This window comes from Alligator mississippiensis, chromosome 1 (assembly GCF_030867095.1).
Source record: "Alligator mississippiensis isolate rAllMis1 chromosome 1, rAllMis1, whole genome shotgun sequence".
NCBI classification, from domain to species: Eukaryota; Metazoa; Chordata; order Crocodylia; family Alligatoridae; genus Alligator; species Alligator mississippiensis.
In genome coordinates this window covers 276,536,932-276,556,243 of record NC_081824.1, presented here as the reverse complement: position 1 = coordinate 276,556,243, position 19,312 = coordinate 276,536,932, and the positions used below count along the sequence as shown (strand labels likewise).

General features: G+C 39.1%; 1 protein-coding gene across 13 annotated transcripts in view; it reads left to right on the top strand.

Moving 5' to 3' along the window:
• ROBO2 (roundabout guidance receptor 2) overlaps positions 1-17,801 on the top strand; it is a 666,866-nt gene extending 649,065 nt beyond the window's left edge. For 7 of the 13 annotated variants that reach the window (XM_059720638.1, XM_059720635.1, XM_019476205.2 and 4 more), the window contains 3 exons: positions 3,426-3,686; positions 12,469-12,669; positions 13,834-17,801. In XM_059720638.1, the coding sequence (XP_059576621.1) occupies positions 3,426-3,686; positions 12,469-12,669; positions 13,834-13,835 (464 nt within the window). In that variant the 3' untranslated portion in view covers positions 13,836-17,801. The remainder of the gene's footprint in view (positions 1-3,425; positions 3,687-12,468; positions 12,670-13,833) is intronic. The other 6 variants (XM_059720642.1, XM_059720640.1, XM_059720643.1 and 3 more) reach the window with 2 other exon arrangements.
• Positions 17,802-19,312: the final 1,511 nt, after the last annotated feature.

Below are 19,312 nucleotides of genomic sequence, written 5' to 3'. Positions count from 1 at the left end.
ACAGTCAGCTGCTAGCCAGGTCTGGACATCCAGGATAAATGTTGCACCTGACGTTTAACAGAGAAATCCTATTTAGATGCATAGGTGGTGCATTGCAGGGTGGAGGTGGGGAGCACACAGAGACCCATCCCCCACCCTCTCCCAGATTTCTGGGGGGCTCTGGTGAACACATCTAGGGGGTCTACAAAAGGTGGCTATGCTGCTGCTGCTGCTGCAGCTCCAGCTCCCCCCACAGAAAAAGGCTGGGTAAGTGGCAGCAGCAGGGAGCACAACGTCAGCAGGCAGAGCCTGTTGCAGCTCCCCCGGTGGCCAGAGGTTGCCCAAGCACCAGCAGCAGAGCACAGCCCTCCGTGTCTCATCCTGTCCCCGCCGCTGCTTCAGTTGGGATGTGGCACCACTGTGAGAGGGAGAGAGATAGAAAGATCCAAAGGGGGTCTGCACCTCCACTCCCCATTTTTACCAGAACCTTTAAATTGTGCCTTCCTGCTATCAACTCTTACAAGTCATCTATGTTTAGATGGAAAAACTGAAGTACTTGTTAATGCAGTTATGCATCAGGATGTCCCCAGGGAAATCACTACTCTTTGGTTTGCAACTTTTCTGGAACAGTTGATCTTAGGGAATGATTTTGCTTCCCTCAGCACATGCTATAGTAAAACGTCTAGTAATAATGACCTGGGCATAGGGAACTGAGACTGTAAATCCTAGTCTCTCTAATTTTTTAATAACTTAAATTCCTACTTTGTGCATGTGTGTGTATATGTATATATGTATAATATTTTACAGGACGCATCTATGGCCACAAGTTTTTTATGTTCAAAGTGTTGGGGGAGTGGGGTCCAGGTCAGCCTTCTCTGATATGGGAAAAGATTTATTATGGCCCCAGATGCAGAAAGGTCTTTATATAGGTGCAGGGAGACAGCAGTTTGTATCTGGTAACTATAACTAAGGCAGGGGAGATTACTGGTGCAGAGCATACAAGTTGCTTAAGCAGAAGTGGGGAGTTTTGAAGGGAGTACCTCTTTCTCAAAATTTTTATAAGGAATGGAGGGGGTATCACCTTGCCAGACAGCAAATAATTAGATAGCTCAATCAGAGAGAGATTGGTTTGTGGCAGCATAAATCCTTACAGTTGAACCCAGACATAGTTCATCCTCACTTAGGGTGCAACTAGCCAACACTGTGCAATGGAAGCATTTACATGTAATACTTCCAGACGTGTGCGAAGCCTTATGAAAAATAATACCACATTTCACTTAAAATCATCTGATCTTATCAAAATGCTTTATAAATGTAAGTTTCCACGTCCCTGCTGGGCATCATATAACAATTATTCCTATTTTAGAGACAGATAAAGAAGGAAAGCTAGGTTAAATTTCTTGCCTGAACTCACTAAGGAAATTCCCTGCAGAACCAGGAGTTGTAACCGAACAAATACAGATCTCCTGTTCCCATCTCTTTTTTCCTCACCAGTGTTTGGTTACTGAGAGTTCTCAATCTGCATTTGGATTTCCAGATGAAAGTCTCTGTAGTCTGTGAAGCAATAATACTGAAATAGTGTTTAAATGTAATGTTTGGTGTTTTTATTTCTGTTCTACTGTCTGCCACACATTTAGGTTCCACCATATTATTTTTTTCACATTTGTTCATTTTAAACTGTAGTAGTCCTATTTTGTAGAATGTCGTTATCCAACATTATATAATGGCTGCTTTTGCTGGATTCAGTGGATGTCCAAACAGAGGCTATACATTACACCTTCAGTGATCTGACTTTCAAATTGCACAAGCAAATGCCAATTTGTGGTTCTGTAAGTTAACTGGCTATGATTGCAATAACATCAATTATAAGAAAAAACATTTTGGAAGCCAACATCATAAAACAATTTCAACATTGGCAGACTCCCATACCCTCCCTCTTCTACCTACTATAGTTCAAACATATTCATTGGCATGAAAGGTCACAGCTATATTCATAACTAAAAAAGTCTCAAATAAATTAGTACTGAGCATAAAGTACACACCAAACCTGCTGACAGATTATTACAAACTCATACTAGCTAAAAAATAGATATTCCAAAGTGGAATATTTAGCACCCCATTCAAAAGCAAAAGTACAGTGGCACTAGAAGGTGCAACTCTTCCTCGTTTTCACTCTCATTGTAGATACAACCCAAGACATCATAACACATTTGTACTATTTGTCACACCTTTTCAAGTTCCATGAGAAGTCTTTACATTGCTGTAATGTACAAAGGATAAAAAACAAAGGGATAGAGCCTCACTAGGTGTTAAATCAACAGAGATACTGACTTACAGCTAAGGACCTATCCCAACATGCTAAAAAAATAGCCATAATTGACCATAATATAGTACATACTTATAAACTGCAGGTTGATGTATATACACTACAGGTAAGCAGCATGGGAAAACTTCTTAGTTGAATGTCTGTGGTGCTTCCATTTTCTTTTTATCCTTCTCAAAATGGTCTCGGATTAAATAGAAACCCTAATCTATTATTAGGCTATTTTAATTTTTAATCATATTGTCCACATCTCCAGGCTTTGTCACTGTCCTAGCTTTCTGTATAGTGAAAAAAGCATGCTTTTTCATTGAAAGCCTAGTTTGAAACCTTGTTTTAAATAGTAGCACCTTAGTGACTTGGATATAAATCTGATGTTTATGTCACAAAATTGGCTATTTCAGTGTTCAGTTGGCTATTTTATAAGGACTTGAAATATACAGTTATTCAAAAATTTTAACCATTACAAATTTTCACTGAATTTTGAAACTATCATGCAAAAATATTCATTGTCATTAGCTGGATTTATTTAAAATATATATTTTGACAAGGGTATTGTTATTGTTTTAATGGTAAAAAATATTTAAATTAATTTGATACTTTTCAAAATTAGAAATGAGATCAACTTTGATAAAGTTATGCTTGCAAATTTTGAATTTATTCAAACTCCAAATGCCAAAAATGAAAGTAAATGCTTGGGGTGAGAAAGCAGGTCCCAACTGGATTGAAATGAGGATACCCTGACAAATAAAAACATCCTTTTTTTCATAACTTTTCTTAATCACCAGACTACCATTGAATGAGCCAGGTACAGTACATTCAAAAGAAAATAAATCACATGCTTAGAAACAAAAGTCATGACTCATATTCTGTTGATTTTAATGACAGGTTGAAAGAGTTAGTGTCATAACAACTGAAGTGCAAGGCTAGTAATGAAGGGTAAACATTTCAGACTAACATGCATATGCATTTTCTTTAAAAAGTAAAAAAAAAAAAAAAAAAAAAAAAAAAGCTTCCTAAGGGACTTATACAATTTTTAAGGGAGATTTTTTTTCCTGCAACTTCAAACAGATCTTTCGTTTCAGTTAAATATTAGTTTGTTCTAAATCTTATTCACATTTTTTAGATCTTCCACCACCACCAGACCCGCCCCCTGGTCAGGGTTTAAGGCAGCAGATAGGCCCTGGCCAACGCGGAGGTTCGGCAGAGAGAAAAGGAAGTTCTCTTGAGAGGCAGCATACATCCAACATAGATGAAACAAAGAGCTCATTGGATCGTCAAGCTAGAACATCATTAGAATGGCAGCGACAAACCCAGGAATGGATAAGCTCCACAGAACGTCAAGAAGATTTAAGAAAAGCCCAACACAAACAAGCATTTGGATCAGGTGTGTGTGCTGCACCAATCAAAAATAGAGACAGCTTCTTGAAAGATTTCAACTGAGGGTTTATAACTCACAACAATGTGAGATAAACCAGAGACTAGCATTTTCAAGGCTCATAGTAGAAGAATGAAACATCCACAAGTGGAAGGAAAGCCTGCTAATCTACTTTGATCCAAGTTCAAGGTTCTGTGTTCCTTCCTGCAACGTTGAGATTGCATTAAAGCATAAATCAGTGCATTCTTTACATGGCATTGGGAATTCATACTGTTGCCAAACGTTGCAGAAGGAAAATGGAAGCAGAACGCTGTTCTTGGCTGGCAAGAAAAAAGATTTCTAAGTATTTCCTGATTTGATATATTTATTTGTACTTGGAGGGTCATATTTCCCTGTGTTTTCAACCAGCATCTAAACTGAAGCTAGCTGGTTTTGTATGCCTGCAGTAGGCTGACCTTTCTTAACTTCAGACATTCCATCATTCTTTCCAGCTATATTTGTAGTATCATTTTCTCTTTATCTGAAGGTATGACAAAGCAATCTTCATCAGTTAGGCTTAGCATGGCAGCACTTCAGTCTTCCACTTTTAATCAGCAACTTATCTTTTTTAAGTACTAATCTTGACTTTTACATTTATTTCAGGCTTGTTAAAATGTGTAAAGAAAGTGAGATTGGACAGGAGATATAGTTGAACAACATTCACAATTTCCTTTGTCAACCTAACTTCAGCCATTTCATATACCTTAACTATTTTCTTTAACCCACTCCTCATACTTAGCTCACTGCTGGTTAAATAAAACAAACAAGGAGACAATTAAACAAGGAACTGAAAACAGTCAAAGCATACACCGTGCTTTTCTAAGGTTATGTTGTATATTTGTGCATGCAATAAACTTGCACAAATAATAATAATTATTCAAGCACTGATTCTCCTAGATATTTACACGCTTACCTCACATCTGTAAAAACAATGATATACAGGAGGCACCTGTTCCTGGAGAATGGATTTATGAATATGGTACCAGTGGCTATAAACAGATGTCACATTGTGTCCCAGAATAAATCAGTTTATCCCAGGACAAAGTACAGTTGTCCAGATGTCCACAAGCATTATTCCAGGATATATCTTTGAAAGGTTCATGGTATAAGAAGTCCTAACAGTTTATGCTGGGACATCCCAAAGTGTATCTGAACAGTTATTCTAGGATTGCATCATTGAATCAATGACAGAAAAATAACAGTGCAGTCAGATGTTTGCTAAACTCTGATTAGAAGGATGATGTACATACACACCAATCCAGGATATTTCTGTTGTGGGACAAACAAAGGCACAGCTTGTCCTGGGACAAATGCAACATCCATTCCAAGCATATATATATTCCATTTTATCTCAGCCTCAGGAAGAAATAAATTGTTCCGCTGAATTCTAGACAAAAGAAAAATTATCTTAATGTCTACTTACAGTTGATCCAGTAAATACTGTTAACTTATTAAGAACATAATATTGCTTCTATGATTCCTTCATTAGTACCATCATATGAAGGGCAGTACCTTCCCTTCAAGTGAAAGGTAACTTAAATGAATATTCTGCTTCCTTCATCATACATATATTGGCTTCAAACAATAACAATATTTTAAAGTTACATTGCATAGTCCAATAACGACCTTAAGAGTAACAAAACAGATGCTTCAATTTCTTCAACATATGCAACAAAATATATTTATGTTTAACTCCTTGGTTCAAAGTTATAATTGTGATGGACCTTAGGCTTCCTTCTCTTAGTAGTTGAAACCAGAGAGACAGAAGAGGATGGCAACTAATCAGTACCACAGGAACACTGCAGCGATAGAATTCTCATATTGCAGCCATGAAGTCTGATCCAAATTTCTCCTTCATCTTCTGCTGCCCAAAGCGACCAATGGTGCAGGTCTCTTTTTGAGAGAGGGAGTGATTATGCATTGCTTGTCCTTTAAAACTGAGACTCCATCATTGAATCAATGACAAAAAAAAACCCAACCAGACCAGTCAGCTTCATGCTAAACTCTGATTAGAAGGACAAGGTATGTATACACCAATCCAGGATATTTCAGTTCCAGCACAAACACAGGCATGGCTTGTCACAATATCTGCTTGTCCTTTGAAACTGAGGAGGTCCAAGGCATGTAAGAAGTTCAAGGCTTCCCTTGTTATATACCTTAGGAGGTGTTACAGTTCTTCTCTTTGGTGGGAAGGATATAGTGAACTGACCTCAAAACCTCTCTGCAATGGATTATAGTGGTGCTCAAATGCCTACTGGGTGCATCTACATGAGTAATTAATGCAAATCAATAAACTCCAGAGCAGTTGGAGCCAGAGTAAACTGCTCCTGGGTGCAATGTCTACACATATGCCCAGGACAGCAACAATTTGAGCTGGGGCAGAGCAGGCCCGGGCTTGCAGGGGCACAGGGGGCAGTCCCATACTTTGGGTGGTGGTATCAAGTGGTGGAAGGGCTGGTTGGGGCATGAGGGTGCAGAACCTGCAGAGCTGTGTGGCAAGGCAGCAGGCCCCTCGCTGGTCTGGCCCCTCGCTGGCTGGGCTGATCAGGTGCAATTTACACCCATGGTCGGTGGCTACATGTAAATTTCACTGCAGGTAATTACTCCTCCATAAGATAATTACTCCTCCATAAGATACTGTCCCCAACAGTACTATTCTACGGTGGAGTTAATTCATTTACTGTTTCCCTAATACCAGCACACGTGTAGACAGCAATGCTTTACTGTGGAGCTAATTAGCCTGCTCCACAGTAAAGTATCTGTATAGATGCACCCACTATATATGTATTTCTTTTCCACTCCAACTTCTTGCTCTTCAGCTTTTCATCTGCATATTCTTTCTCTGCTAGTTTTAATGGGAAATACTTATGCATGATTTTGATAGTAATAATTATGAATGGACATCTTTACCTTTTTCCCATTTGAAATCTATCCTGACCTGTTTCTTTTACTCATGATCAAGTTTACTGGGTCATCAGATAGTAGTTGCATTTCTAAAATTTCCAAAGAAGTCATTTTAATTGGCTTCTTTCTGAAAAGAGCAATTGCTCAATTTACTTGACATCGTTCTAAACATGTTCACTGATACTGTGTGTTAATATTTTGAAAGCATTTTTAGATTGAAGGTTAAAGGGGTCAATGTATTCCATTCTATTACAATGGAAATCTTATATGGAATAATATATTCATAGCAGAAGGGATCAAGAATCCTGGTACCCTCGTAATTCTTTAAGTCCTCTTTTCCTTTTTATTCTCCAGTGTGTTGTTTTCAGTCAGTGCCTCATATCTACATTTTAGATCCCAGTTATCCAAGCACTTACACATGTCAATAATTTTACTCTCCTAAATAGTTCCATTGATTTTGCTCAGGAAAGTGCTCCAAGTTGTGCATATGCAAATGTGTTCGATCAATCACAGCTTTCAGAACAAAGACTGTGCACACTTTACTTGTAAAAAATTTAACACAATTTGGGTACTGTACATATAAAAAAGCAATTGTGGCTGAGTACTTTCTGAAGGATGCATTATTTTGTGTTATTCTCCATAATATTGAATGACTTATACAGTGAACAATTTTGATTATTTGTCATATTATTTCTTCAGTAAATTACATCCACATAAGTCAAAGAATCTTTTAGTCCTTGACTAGCTGCAATAGTAACCTCAACTGCTGTAGCACCCAACCAATGATCTAGCTGCCCCCGTAAAGGAGTATGAACTCATAGATTCATAGGCATTAGGGCTGGAAGGGACTTGGTAAGATCATTGCATCTAGCCCCCTGCCCAAGGGGCAGGAAGTTAACTAGGGTCAAAGGATCCCAGTAAGATAAGCATCCAAATGTTTCTTAAAAGTGTCCAGAGTAGGTGCTTGCACCACCTCTGGAGGGAGTCTGTTCCAGGCCTTGGGGGCTCAGACAGTAAAGAAGTATTTCCTTACGTCCAGCTTAAACTGATCTTGCAAGAGTTTGTGACCATTGGACCGTGTCATCCCTCAGGGTGCTCTGGTAAACATGCATTCCCCCAGATCCTGATGCATACCCCTTATGTACTTATAGGCTGCCACCAAGTCACCCCCTGAGCTTGTGCTTCTCCAGGTTGAAGAGTCCCATAGCTGGCAGCCTCTCTCTGTAAGGCCTGATCATGCATGTGGCTCTCCTCTTAACTCTTTCAGTCTTTTCCACATCCTTCCTAAATTGCGGAGCCCAGAATTCGATGCATTACTTCAGCTGCGGCCTCACCAAGGCTGAGTACAGTGGGAGGATGACATCCTGGGTCTTGCTTGAGATGCATCGGTAGATGCAAGCCAGAGGTTTGTTCGCTTTGGCAGCTGCGGTATCACATTGATGGTTCATGTTCATCTTGTGGTCAATCATAACCCCCAAGTCTCTTTTGGTCATACTGCTAGTGAGTGTAGCATTGCCGAGCCTATAAGTGTGATGCAGGTTTTTTTACCCGAGGTGGAGCACCTTGCATTTTTCCATGTTGGATGCCATCAGGTTTTCATCTGCCCACTTTGTAAGCCTATCAAAGTTGGCCTGGATCACCAGCCTCTCCTCAAGTGTGGACCCTCTTTTCCAAAGTTTGGTGTTATCAGAAAACTTTTCCAGTCTGCTTCTGACACCATTGTCCAGGTCATTTATGAATACATTAAAGAGTACAGGACTGAAAACAGAGTCTTGAGGGACACCACTAGTCACTGAGTGCCAAGTTGATTTTGTTCCATCAACTACCACTTTCTGAATCTGACCTTGGAGCCAGTTCCCCAGCCATCAGACTGTGGAGTAGTCAAGGCCGCAGTTGCCCAATTTTTCCGTGAGAACATCATGGGACTCAAGGTCAAAGGCTTTTTTTTTAATTCCAAATATATGATATCAACCTCTTCCCTTTTGTCCAGGTGATACGTCTCCTGGTCATAGGAGGGAATGAGGTTGGTCAGGCAAGACCTACCCGCAACAAACCCATGCTGGCTGTCCCTCAGAATGTTGCCTTCTGTTAGCCTGTCAAGAAAGGTTTCTTTGATAATTTTTTTCAAAATTTTCCCAGGGATTGAGGTCAAACTGATTGGCTTGTAGTTTCCTGGGTCTGCCTTGAAGATGGGCATCACATTGGCCCTCACCTTGATTGTCCCACATCATGTAAGGCAGGGTGGTCCCTTTGAGCTGGTGAAAAACCAGCAAAGTATGCATTACTTTGCAAAGTAATCATTAAACAGATTGGCTTGTCAGGGCCTCAGAAACAAGCCTCCTGAGCTTATGAAAATCAACTTTCCTAAAGTCAAGGACTGCTGCATTACTGGCTGACTTGCCAGCTTTGTGATGGATAGTGAAAGTAATCAACTCATGGTCACTGTCACCCAGGTTCCTTTCAATTCTTAGGTCACTGATAAGATCATCCTCTTTGGCCAGCACCAGGTCCAGCAGTGGCTTACCTCTTGTTGGCCCATAAACTTCTTGAGACAGGTAGAGCTCATCCACGCATATAGGGAAGTTTTGAGACCAATTGGATTTGGCCGAGTGCTCTTCACATGGGATGTCCGGGTAGTTGAAGTCTCCCATGACAACCATGCACCGAAAGTATGCAGCTTTGGCCGGTCCCTGGCGAATTCCTGGCCAAGCTCTTGTTCCTAATTTGGACATCTGTAGTAGATTCCTACCATTGTATCCCCTTTACCACGTTTCCCTCATATTCTAACCCAAAACGTCTCCAGTCATCCTCCTTGCATGCCAATCTCAGCCTGTAGGGACGTATAGTTCTCCTTTACAAAGAGAGCTGCACCCCTCCCCTTTTTTTCAGCACAATCTCTCCTGTACAGGGTATAACCATTTATACCCATAGTCCAGTCATAAGAGGAGTCCCACCAGGTCTCTGTTATCCCTAGGAGATCATAGTCATTTTTGTTTAGCAGTTCCTCCTGTTTATTCCCCAAACTCCTAGCATTAGTGTACAGGCAAGTAAGTATGCCATTGGAGGCCCTAGGCTTCCTTGTACTCATGGAAAAGCTCTGTTCCTGGGCTAGGGTAGGAGTGGGTTCCCTTGAGCATCCTAACCTGCTGATTTTGCAGTTGGTGCTTGGTGAATTTGCTGTGGTGTTGTCTGCCCATGTCCTGGCGAGCTTAGTTTAAAGCCCGGTTGAGCAGGTCAGCCATTCTGGCTGAGAAGAGCTTTTTCCCTGGTGGAGTAAGGTGGAGGCCAACTCTTCCCAACAGACCACTGCCTCTCTCTCGGAAGAGCGTTCTGTGGTCATAGAAGCTGAAGCCTTCACAGTGGTACCAGCACCGCAGTCTTCTGTTTACTACCTCACTTCTTCTCTCCCTTCTCAGCCCGTGACCTGTAACCGGAAGGTTTTAGTTGTGCACTCCCTTGGTTTTAGCTGTGCACTCTTGCTCCTCAAGTCCTTGTATTTTTCAAATGAACACCCATAGCCTAATTCTAGAAAGTGTATTTGCTGATTACTTTTGATCATCTCTAAGGTGTTCCAACTAGTAGCTTCAACCCTAAATGTTGTATGTTGAGTTACCTCAGTGATCAGCACAATGTAAGACCAGGTTTGATAATCATGAAGTCATTAGTTGCTCAACTGAAATGGATTATATAAAGACTTCTCCTGTTGTATAAGTGCAAGAACTGTAGCGAATTAAAGCTCAGTCCTGCAAAGGGAAAAACATAGTCAGTGGACCTCTTGAGGATCACAGTGCTGGGAAAAAATGCCACTCAATAAGCATAGCTGAAGAACTTCAGAACTGACTAGGGGATTTAGACAGAATATTAGAATCCTTTGTTACATTTGTGATTTAATGTAATGATATAATTTATGTATTATATATGTGTCTCACACCAGAATACTTTCAGTTAAATTATTAACAGAGATATGATTTATGATAGGTTCTTTTTAAATATTTCACTATACCCATTATACCCTTACCCTTAGAAAAAATAGAAACCCTCCCCCCCAAATAAGTTTTCAATATATTTCACACTCAAATTCTTCTGTGCAACTAGCAGCTTTTCATTCCCAAAACATGCAGCCAGCTCTCTGCTAAACTGATTTACATTATTTGCTTTTATTGCTTTCTTTGCACATTGTACCATATTTCAGGCAGTCTTTAGTCAGAAGGTTGCCATCTGGGTCGCTTGTTAAAGCTTGCTGGTTAAAAACTGTTAATAAAATATAAAGGTCTTTGACAGATGCTATTTTCTTATATCTTTTAAGTGTTTGCTTACATTTTACCAAGGACAGTACAATCATAGTACACAAAACTGATATCAGTCCTTATTCCCTGAAGAGCTAGTGTCCTTCTCTGTGAGTTTTAAGATTCATCTTCCTTTCCCGTTTCCAAACATCCCCATCTTTCTTTACCCTGTATTGAAGGAGTCGTGTCTTACTCAGTAGCAATGTTTAGTAATGGGAAGAAGAGAAAGAGAAACCCAGCTTAGATTCTGATCCAGTAAAGTACTTCAGCAAGGACAAATAAGCATGTAAGTATTCCCATTTACTTCAATGGGGATTACTTGTATGCTTAAAGTTAGCTATGTATTTAAGTTCTTTGCTGAACCTAGGTTTTACAAACTGCCAAGGTTCCCTCCTCAAGATGGCTTGAGCACCGTGTGTACAAGAAAACAAGCCAGTTCTACAAAATAAATGGCTTGCTTCTATGGTTTGTGTGCCAGACCATTCCTACTCTTTGTTGCTTGCATTGTTATAGTTATAGCAGTACCCAAACCCCAATCAAGTCTGAGGCCTTGTTTTGCTAGATATTGTGAAAAAAAAACATAGGGATGTGCATCTGTGAGTACCAGATGTAAGTCCTTGATTGTGTCTTTGTGGTAAACTTACTATCCATTGCAGTAGTGTCCTAAACATAGTGTCCGAAATCAAGTTACTCCGTCTAGGCTGCGTCCTAATATCCATGAAGTGCTACAGTCAAGCTGTCATTTGTAAGTGTTAATTGGCCCACCTAAAGTCCCATGTGGACTCCATTCTTTTGCTTTCAATTCCTGATGAAAAGCAGCAGTATGCTGGAGGTCACTGCTTCTAGGTATGGTCCTCCTCCCTTTAGCAGCCTCATGTCAAAGGTTTTCTTGAAAGGAGGTATAAACAGAGAACTAAACCTGTGCCCAGTGTAGAGCACCAAGAAGAAAAAGACAAAAATGTATACATCCCAAATGTTCCAAGCATAAAATTACTTGTACAATACAGTTTTCCATTGGAATTTACAACCAGTAAAATAATCGCCAATATGCTTTTACATCCTTGGAAATTACTGAACTGAAAGAAGCTAATTAAATTAGCTGATACTGTAGTTCTTTATCTAAATTGATTGAGGTAATGTAAATCATAATTTAAACCAAAGAAAAGGGAGAAAAAAGCACGTTTCTCCAAGCTTAAAGCAAAAATCTAATCATAGCTACATTATTCTGGAAATTGTATTGCATGTGTATGTCTATTTTTATTAAGCAATCTATGATTCATCATCTCTTTTTTCATAATGAATCTAGATGTTTATAATTAATACAAACAAATTTATGAGTGTACATGAAAACAAGATTAAATTCATGCTGTTTTCATTGTTGTGGAAGCAGTAGAGAATGAACATGGAGGTATTTTAGGTACTGCTGCCATATCATACAGTAAAACAAAAGAAAACAAAACCCCGTTTAAATGCAATCTTTAATGGATGTTTGTTCTCATCTGGGTAATGTACTTCATAGAGAATTTATGTTTTCACTTTGTTTCTGTTTTCTTTTCTTCTAGAGGAGGCACTGGTGCCATATAGTAAACCCAGCTTCCCATCCCCAGGTGGTCACAGTTCTTCAGGAACTGCATCTTCTAAAGGATCAACTGGACCCAGAAAAGGTGAAGTCTTGCGAGGAGGTCACCAACGCAATGCCAGTGACCTTCTAGATGTAGGCTATGTGGGATCAAACAATCAAGGACAGTTTACTGGTGAATTATGTAAGTGCCTTTGTAGTTACAATTCAAACTGTCAAGAGACACAAAAACCTCATTAATAGTTTCAGTGATACAGGATTGAACTCTAGAGAGGAGGAGGCTCATTCTGACAGTCAGATATGATTCTGACCCAGATTGTTGTCACTTCTGAAAGGTCTCTTCCCTATGATAAGGCCAAGTGGTTTAAATTCGTCTCTCTTTGGCAGTAGACTTCGGTGAGACTGCACCCTACAAAGTGCTTTTAATAGATGCAATGCTGTGATGTATGCTAGGGCCATTTATTTAATATATCTGTAAGTCTGCAATGATAGTGTAAATGGACATTGAATTCACTGAGCATTAGAACAGGTCTTTTGTTAGCCCAAGTACTAACAACCCCTTGCCTTGTACAGTGACAGCACTTGCATAACACTCTAAGAGGCAAAACAGATTCTTAGTGGATGCATCTGCACATGGAAGTAGCACGGTTCATGCCAGAGTTTATTGCTCCTGGGCACAGCACTTACATGTGCCCCTGAGACTGCAGCACTGAGCCAGAGTGGTGAAGCCTTGGCTGGCAGGGGGCCCCAGGAGTCAGCCCACCAACTTGGGGCTGCTCTGCCTGGCTCATTGTGGTGTATAGTGGCTGACTGGGGTATGATGGTACTATAGTGTGGGGCTAGCTGGCAGACAACCCCCACGTGGCAGCACTCTCATGTTCCAGCCAGCCCTGTCAGCATTTACGTGTTGTGGCTGAGTAAAAAACTCCGCCGTAGGATAGTACTTGTCTCAGACACAGTACTAAGCTACAGCAGAGTTAATTAATTTACTCCTGCCTAACATCTCTGCACATGTAGACAGAGACACTTTACTGCAGGGCTAATTAGGGAACTGCAGAAAACATCTCATGTAGACACTGCTAGTATTAAGTAAGTTACCACACTGTATGGTGAGAAAGACACAATAGTTCTCTGTCTCTCTCTCACACACACACACCTCTCCCCCTACATGCAGTGAAATGTTGTACCTCAAAGATGATGCCTGGTAAGCGCTAAATGTCAAACACTTCTTATCCAAAAGAAAGTTGAACAAAATAACTAAGCATGTTTATTGTGTGTGCTGCAGTAATTTTACATTTATCTTTCTCTTACATATTGCAACCTTTTTTCTCTCTATCTCTTTCTATAGAGTAGTTAAGAAGAGACATCCCAAGCTGCTCTGATGGACCATCAGGTCTGAACTCATGGAAGTGATGACACTAAACAGTGCAATGAACATTTTCTTTATTTATGTACTATTAAAAGAACTGTAAATGCAATGTAAAGACACACAGCCACACATATCCCACAGATACTTTACTTGTGTTCTTCTCTTTAATACACCATCCACCTTAAACTATTTCTTGTCAGGAGTATATAAAAAAGAAAGAAAAAAAATCACCCTGAAGGATGAAAAGGATTTCCCTCTGTATATAATTTCTTTTGTTGCATTGCTATGCAAGCTCACCTTTTTAGCTATGTTCATATTATTGTCTGTTTTAATTGGTCTGTTGTACTATATGTGAATTAATAGGCTGTGGTGCCATATATTAACTTTTAATTGTGTAACTTTTATGTTTAAAGTTTGCACTGCAATTTTATTTGGTGATAAGCACAAAACTCTACTCCTCGTGACATGAAGAAGAAAAAAAGACTGAATGTGTGAAGAACGTTTATGTGCTGTGAACTTTGTTGGATAACATTGGATGTAATGGAGTATGTTAGATGGTTTTCCATTGGGGTGTAGAAATAGGAAGATGACAGGCAAAATTGATGTTAGTGAAGACATCAGGGACAGAATTAAATTGTGTAATAAAAAGCAACATGGTTGCTTTTACTATTTAAAAAGGGGTCAAAGGATGGAAATATGAGTTTCAAAAGTGAATATGAAGAAAAGAGTATAGCATGAGATGGACCTTTGAATAGAATCAGAAAGTTCTCAACTCTTAATATCAGTTTTTACCCACCAAATGCAACTGAATAAGAGGGGGGGGACCCTTGCAGCAAATTCAAGGAATTAAGGTGTTTCACTAAAGCGTTTTTATATTGCAGTTTAAACAAGGATTACCATAATTAATTTCTCCAACCCAAACTATAATGCCAAGATCTCCCAGAAAAAAAAACAACAATATGAACTCTAGGAATATCAAGCAAGTAGTTAAAGATGCAGTTTATTACTGAGATATATTCAGGCTGCTTCCAAAAAAAGAAATATGTCAAAATATCTTATTTCATCTTTCCAATACATGTACAGTACAGAGGATAGAGCTGCACCACTGAAATTCATGACATTAATTGTTTTTATGCAGTCTCAACAAGTCTTTGTGTTTCATTAACTGAAGTCCTCAATATCTGAAGTGAAATCCACTGAATCAATAGTAAAAAAGTATTAGCATTTGAAAAGAAAGCAAGTTTGTAGGAAATATGTTTCTTGCAATTTGATACATTCTCAAAAATTGGATGCAAACAAAGAAAATCTTGGACCTATTTCTAAGGCTTGGATTTAAATTCTACAATAATGAGAAAATAACGCAAGTTTATACGCTTTTTGAATAAACCAAACTCTGTAAGTGGACATTAATAACAGTATCCTGTCTCATCATTAGTTTCCATGACTTAGTTTAAATTTCATAAACCCCTGAAATCTCAGTGACTAAGATGTCAACTATTAGAAACATGTACATGTAGAGCACATTCATTCAATACTTAATTTAAATATTTCTTTCTACAGCTTTTTTCTGTTAGCTATTTGATCATGAACACAAGTTTGCATTTATACACTTTTTAAGTATAACCAGTCTATGTTGTTGTTTATATTGCCTTGAGCTCACCAGTATTAAGTACACTTTTAGTGATGGAAAAATCCTAGGACAAGTAAATTATACTGCTAAATTTATGTGTTGCTTTTCATTCCATTAAATTGTTCCATGATAAGATAAAACACTGCAGTTATCATTTTTAACTCAGCACTAGCGAGTATAAAAAAAAAATGACTTTACTTAAGGCCAACATTGTTACTTAGCAGGTTACAAGCCAAAAGAAATCAAAGCAAAGGTATGAATTCATTTATATATTTAACCAAAAAATCTATGTAACTTTCCTGCTGGTTTAATGGATATAGTTAAAACCATTGTTTAAAATGAACATATTTAACAGAGGTAAAAAGGGTATAAGATTTTTGATGTTTTTATATCACAAAAAGATTATTTATTTGGATTATTTATTTGAACGCTGTGCTGAGCTTTGGTGGAACACCTTACTTACTAAATACTATTTAAACATTGGTACCATTAGAAGTTTATAAAAGCCATTCCAATTACTTTCAGGTATGTGTTTTATCTCTTCCACTGGAAAGTAAATGTGTGTCAGTATTAAAGCTGTGCAGTACCATGATATTCACTAACTTGTCCATCTGCTTCTGTATGTTTTTGTTCATTAATAAGTTGCTTACAATATTTCATAAGAAGGAGTCGGTGTGTACGGCAAAGTGTCTCCATTTTCTTACAGGTGATGTCTCTTTTTTTTTTCTCTCTTTTCTATACAGTGTACTTCCAATGAACCACAATACATATTTTTTTAAATGCAGTTTAATTTACTATTTTAAAAGAAGTATTCTTTCATTTTTAAAAATGGAAAACATTTATTGTGAATAACGTGTTTAAACAAAAGGGATTTTGTGGCAGCACTTAGAATTGTTTTTTTTTTTAAATTTGTTTATTGGCTACAGTTTTTTCACAAAAAAGTATGACCTCTTAATGTGTTTCATTGGTATTGTTAGTGCAGCAAAGTTTAATTGGCATAAAAAGTTGGTTAATAGTACTGTTGAAGTGTGTATTGTATATTTACTGGGGAAAAAATAAAACATATTCACATTTCAAACCTATGTTAAAAGAACTTGAGTAAGGAGTCAATATGTGAAAAACTGTAAACAAACCGAAACTGGGAACAATCAGGCAATAATAACATAGACTGAGCTATAAATATCACTGTCCACTTACAGTTCATTTCATTTAGTGCTGTTTTTGAGCAAAGTTATTGGCTCTATTACAAATTCACCAAAACTAGTAGCAGCAGTCACTGAAGTCAATGCTCTTGTGCCTGCTTTGGCCAGTGGTAAATGTTGGCCATCACAGGACTGATCCAAGGGCGCCCAACCCATGGCCTGAGGACCACATCCAGCCCACAGAGCCATGGCATCTAGGGCATGGGGCTCCCCACAAGTAGGGAAATTTGGCAGTGGGGAGCAGTAGCAATACTGCCACCACTCAACCACTGCCAAATTCTCAATCCCCATGCAGCTGGATTAGGGCCAGCCTAGACCTCTTCCCTCTAGGTATCTGGATCAGGGCCAGGCCACAGCCACTCCCCCCTCACAGCTGAATTGGGGTTAAGTCATTCCCTGCCGTGCTCCCACACAGCCGGATTGGGCCCTTACCATATCTTCCCCATACACCATTCTATCCTACTAGCAAGACCCATCCCAAAGCTAGACTAGGCACTGCCCATCTGGCCTGTGGGGCAAAAAGGTTGGGCACTACTGGGTTTATCTAAAGTTTGTCTATAATTAGAACAGTTGTAACAATAAAACTACACTTATTCAGCTATACTGGTGCCAAAACTCCATTTTAGATGTGCTAGATCAATATAATACAAGGATTGTAGACACATGGTTTGAAATTGCCATTTGTCATATTGTGGAAGTCCTGCTTTGCACTGGTGTAGCTTATCTGCACTGGAGTTTTGCACTAGGGCAGCTACAGGTGCAATATCCCATTATACATAGACATGCTCTAAGTCACTTTCTTCTGTTTTTTGCATATATTATATGTTTTTTAAAAAAAGAAGAGTGGACAGTGAGATGTGGGAGGGAAGGTAGAAATGAAAAATACGCTTCAGTGGTGTATTGCTATATGGACAGCCATTTCAGTGATGCATATATACATACAAATGGCATCTAGCAATAGCGTTCTCTTCATGTGTACCAGGTTCCTGATCCAAACCACTTCCTAATCAATGACTCTTTCCATTGTTTTCTGGTAATATCCTCAAATACAACAGAAAAATGTTTTGTAACACCTTTGTAATTGATGACAAAAAAGTATAAAAAAGAGAAGCATGGATTGTTTTAGTGTATTTATTTAACTATCCAGTGGCCTAAACAGAGAGATGAGAGTCAGATTAAAATAATAATACTCTCTTTGACCTTTATGTTGCCAGATATTAAAGAAGTTCTGAGACAACCTTGTGGGAGAATCCTGAGAAGAGAAAGGGTTTGAGGACATGGTGAGAATTAGGGCCAAATCTCTTCACCTTTATTACACGTAAGTTTTACCTACTCCCCAGATGTGGCCATATAACTGCTCCAGTTATAAAGTATGACTCTTCTACACTTCACATGTAATATTCATTGGATCAATGGCCACATCATAGCTTCTGCAGTGGCCAGAAATCCAGGTCCTTTCCCTTCTATCTATGTCACTGAGCCAAATTCCCTCTTCCTTATTTAACTTTATCTGGTCCTCTATATCTTTCTCTGTTGGCTTTACAGTGGGCCAGCTTCAAGAGAAAGGCTGAATAACCTTCTGGGCCATGCCTAGCCCACCTGGTGGTTAAAGCACTTTGCTGGGAAGTGGGGGGATGCAGGTTCAGGCACCTTAGGGGAGCCTATGACCCAGCATATGAACCTACACCACTTATAGAAATCCATGTAGGTTTGAGTGATTTCTTTTTGGGTTTTGGAATATCTGTACCCAGCCCAAGTGTCCCCAAACATTTAAGCCTAGTTTAACATTAGGCACATGAATCCAAATAAAGTTAACAGAACTATTCCTATTAAGCATCGGAAGACTTTGGCTTTCATGGCTTATATCTCATGGAATCACAGATTAAGTTTTTCTCCTAGTTAGCTTGGGCAGCTTGCCAGCTGGTTTCTGAGGATCCTTTGGAAGACACCCAAATCTTTCTAGACGCTGTATAGAAAGCTGAGACACTTTGGGTGCTCTACACATTCATTAATGTACCATAATTATGGTGCATTAAGTTAGTACCTGCAGTAGCTCCAGCACATGCTTTTTTGCGATGCTAGTGCGCAGTAGACTGATTTTACTGCGCATTAGCTCATTAGCACTGTTTTTGCCTGCCATGCTAATTCACAGTAGAATTAGTCTTTAGCATCTTGTGTAGACGTTCCCTTTGCTATGGTTAGATATTCCAGTAGGCATCAGGGTTCCAAGCTGTTTTAACAGTTAGGATCTCGGTTGCTTATCTTATCCATTCCAGTGAAATTGTGGGAAAAAAGCCTTTATTAAAAGTGTGCATGTGAGAGAGAGAGAGAGAGTGAAGGGGAGAAAGCACAGCACATCTTACTATGTAGTTTCTGGTATTTTTATAAGCTTTGAAGATATACATCTCTTTCTGATGTGGGGGGAAATAAGCTTCCAAAAATCAGTAACGAGTAAGTTTCTTTTGGCCATAAAAGGTGCCTATACACAAGCAGTGAGGCTGCTTTGACACGCTAATTCAATGAGCTTTAGATAAAGCACCCCTACTGCCATTTTTAAGAATGGGGATGCTGATACATGAGATGCTCCGGGCACTTTAATTAGAGCAGCTCTCAGAGCCACTTTAGT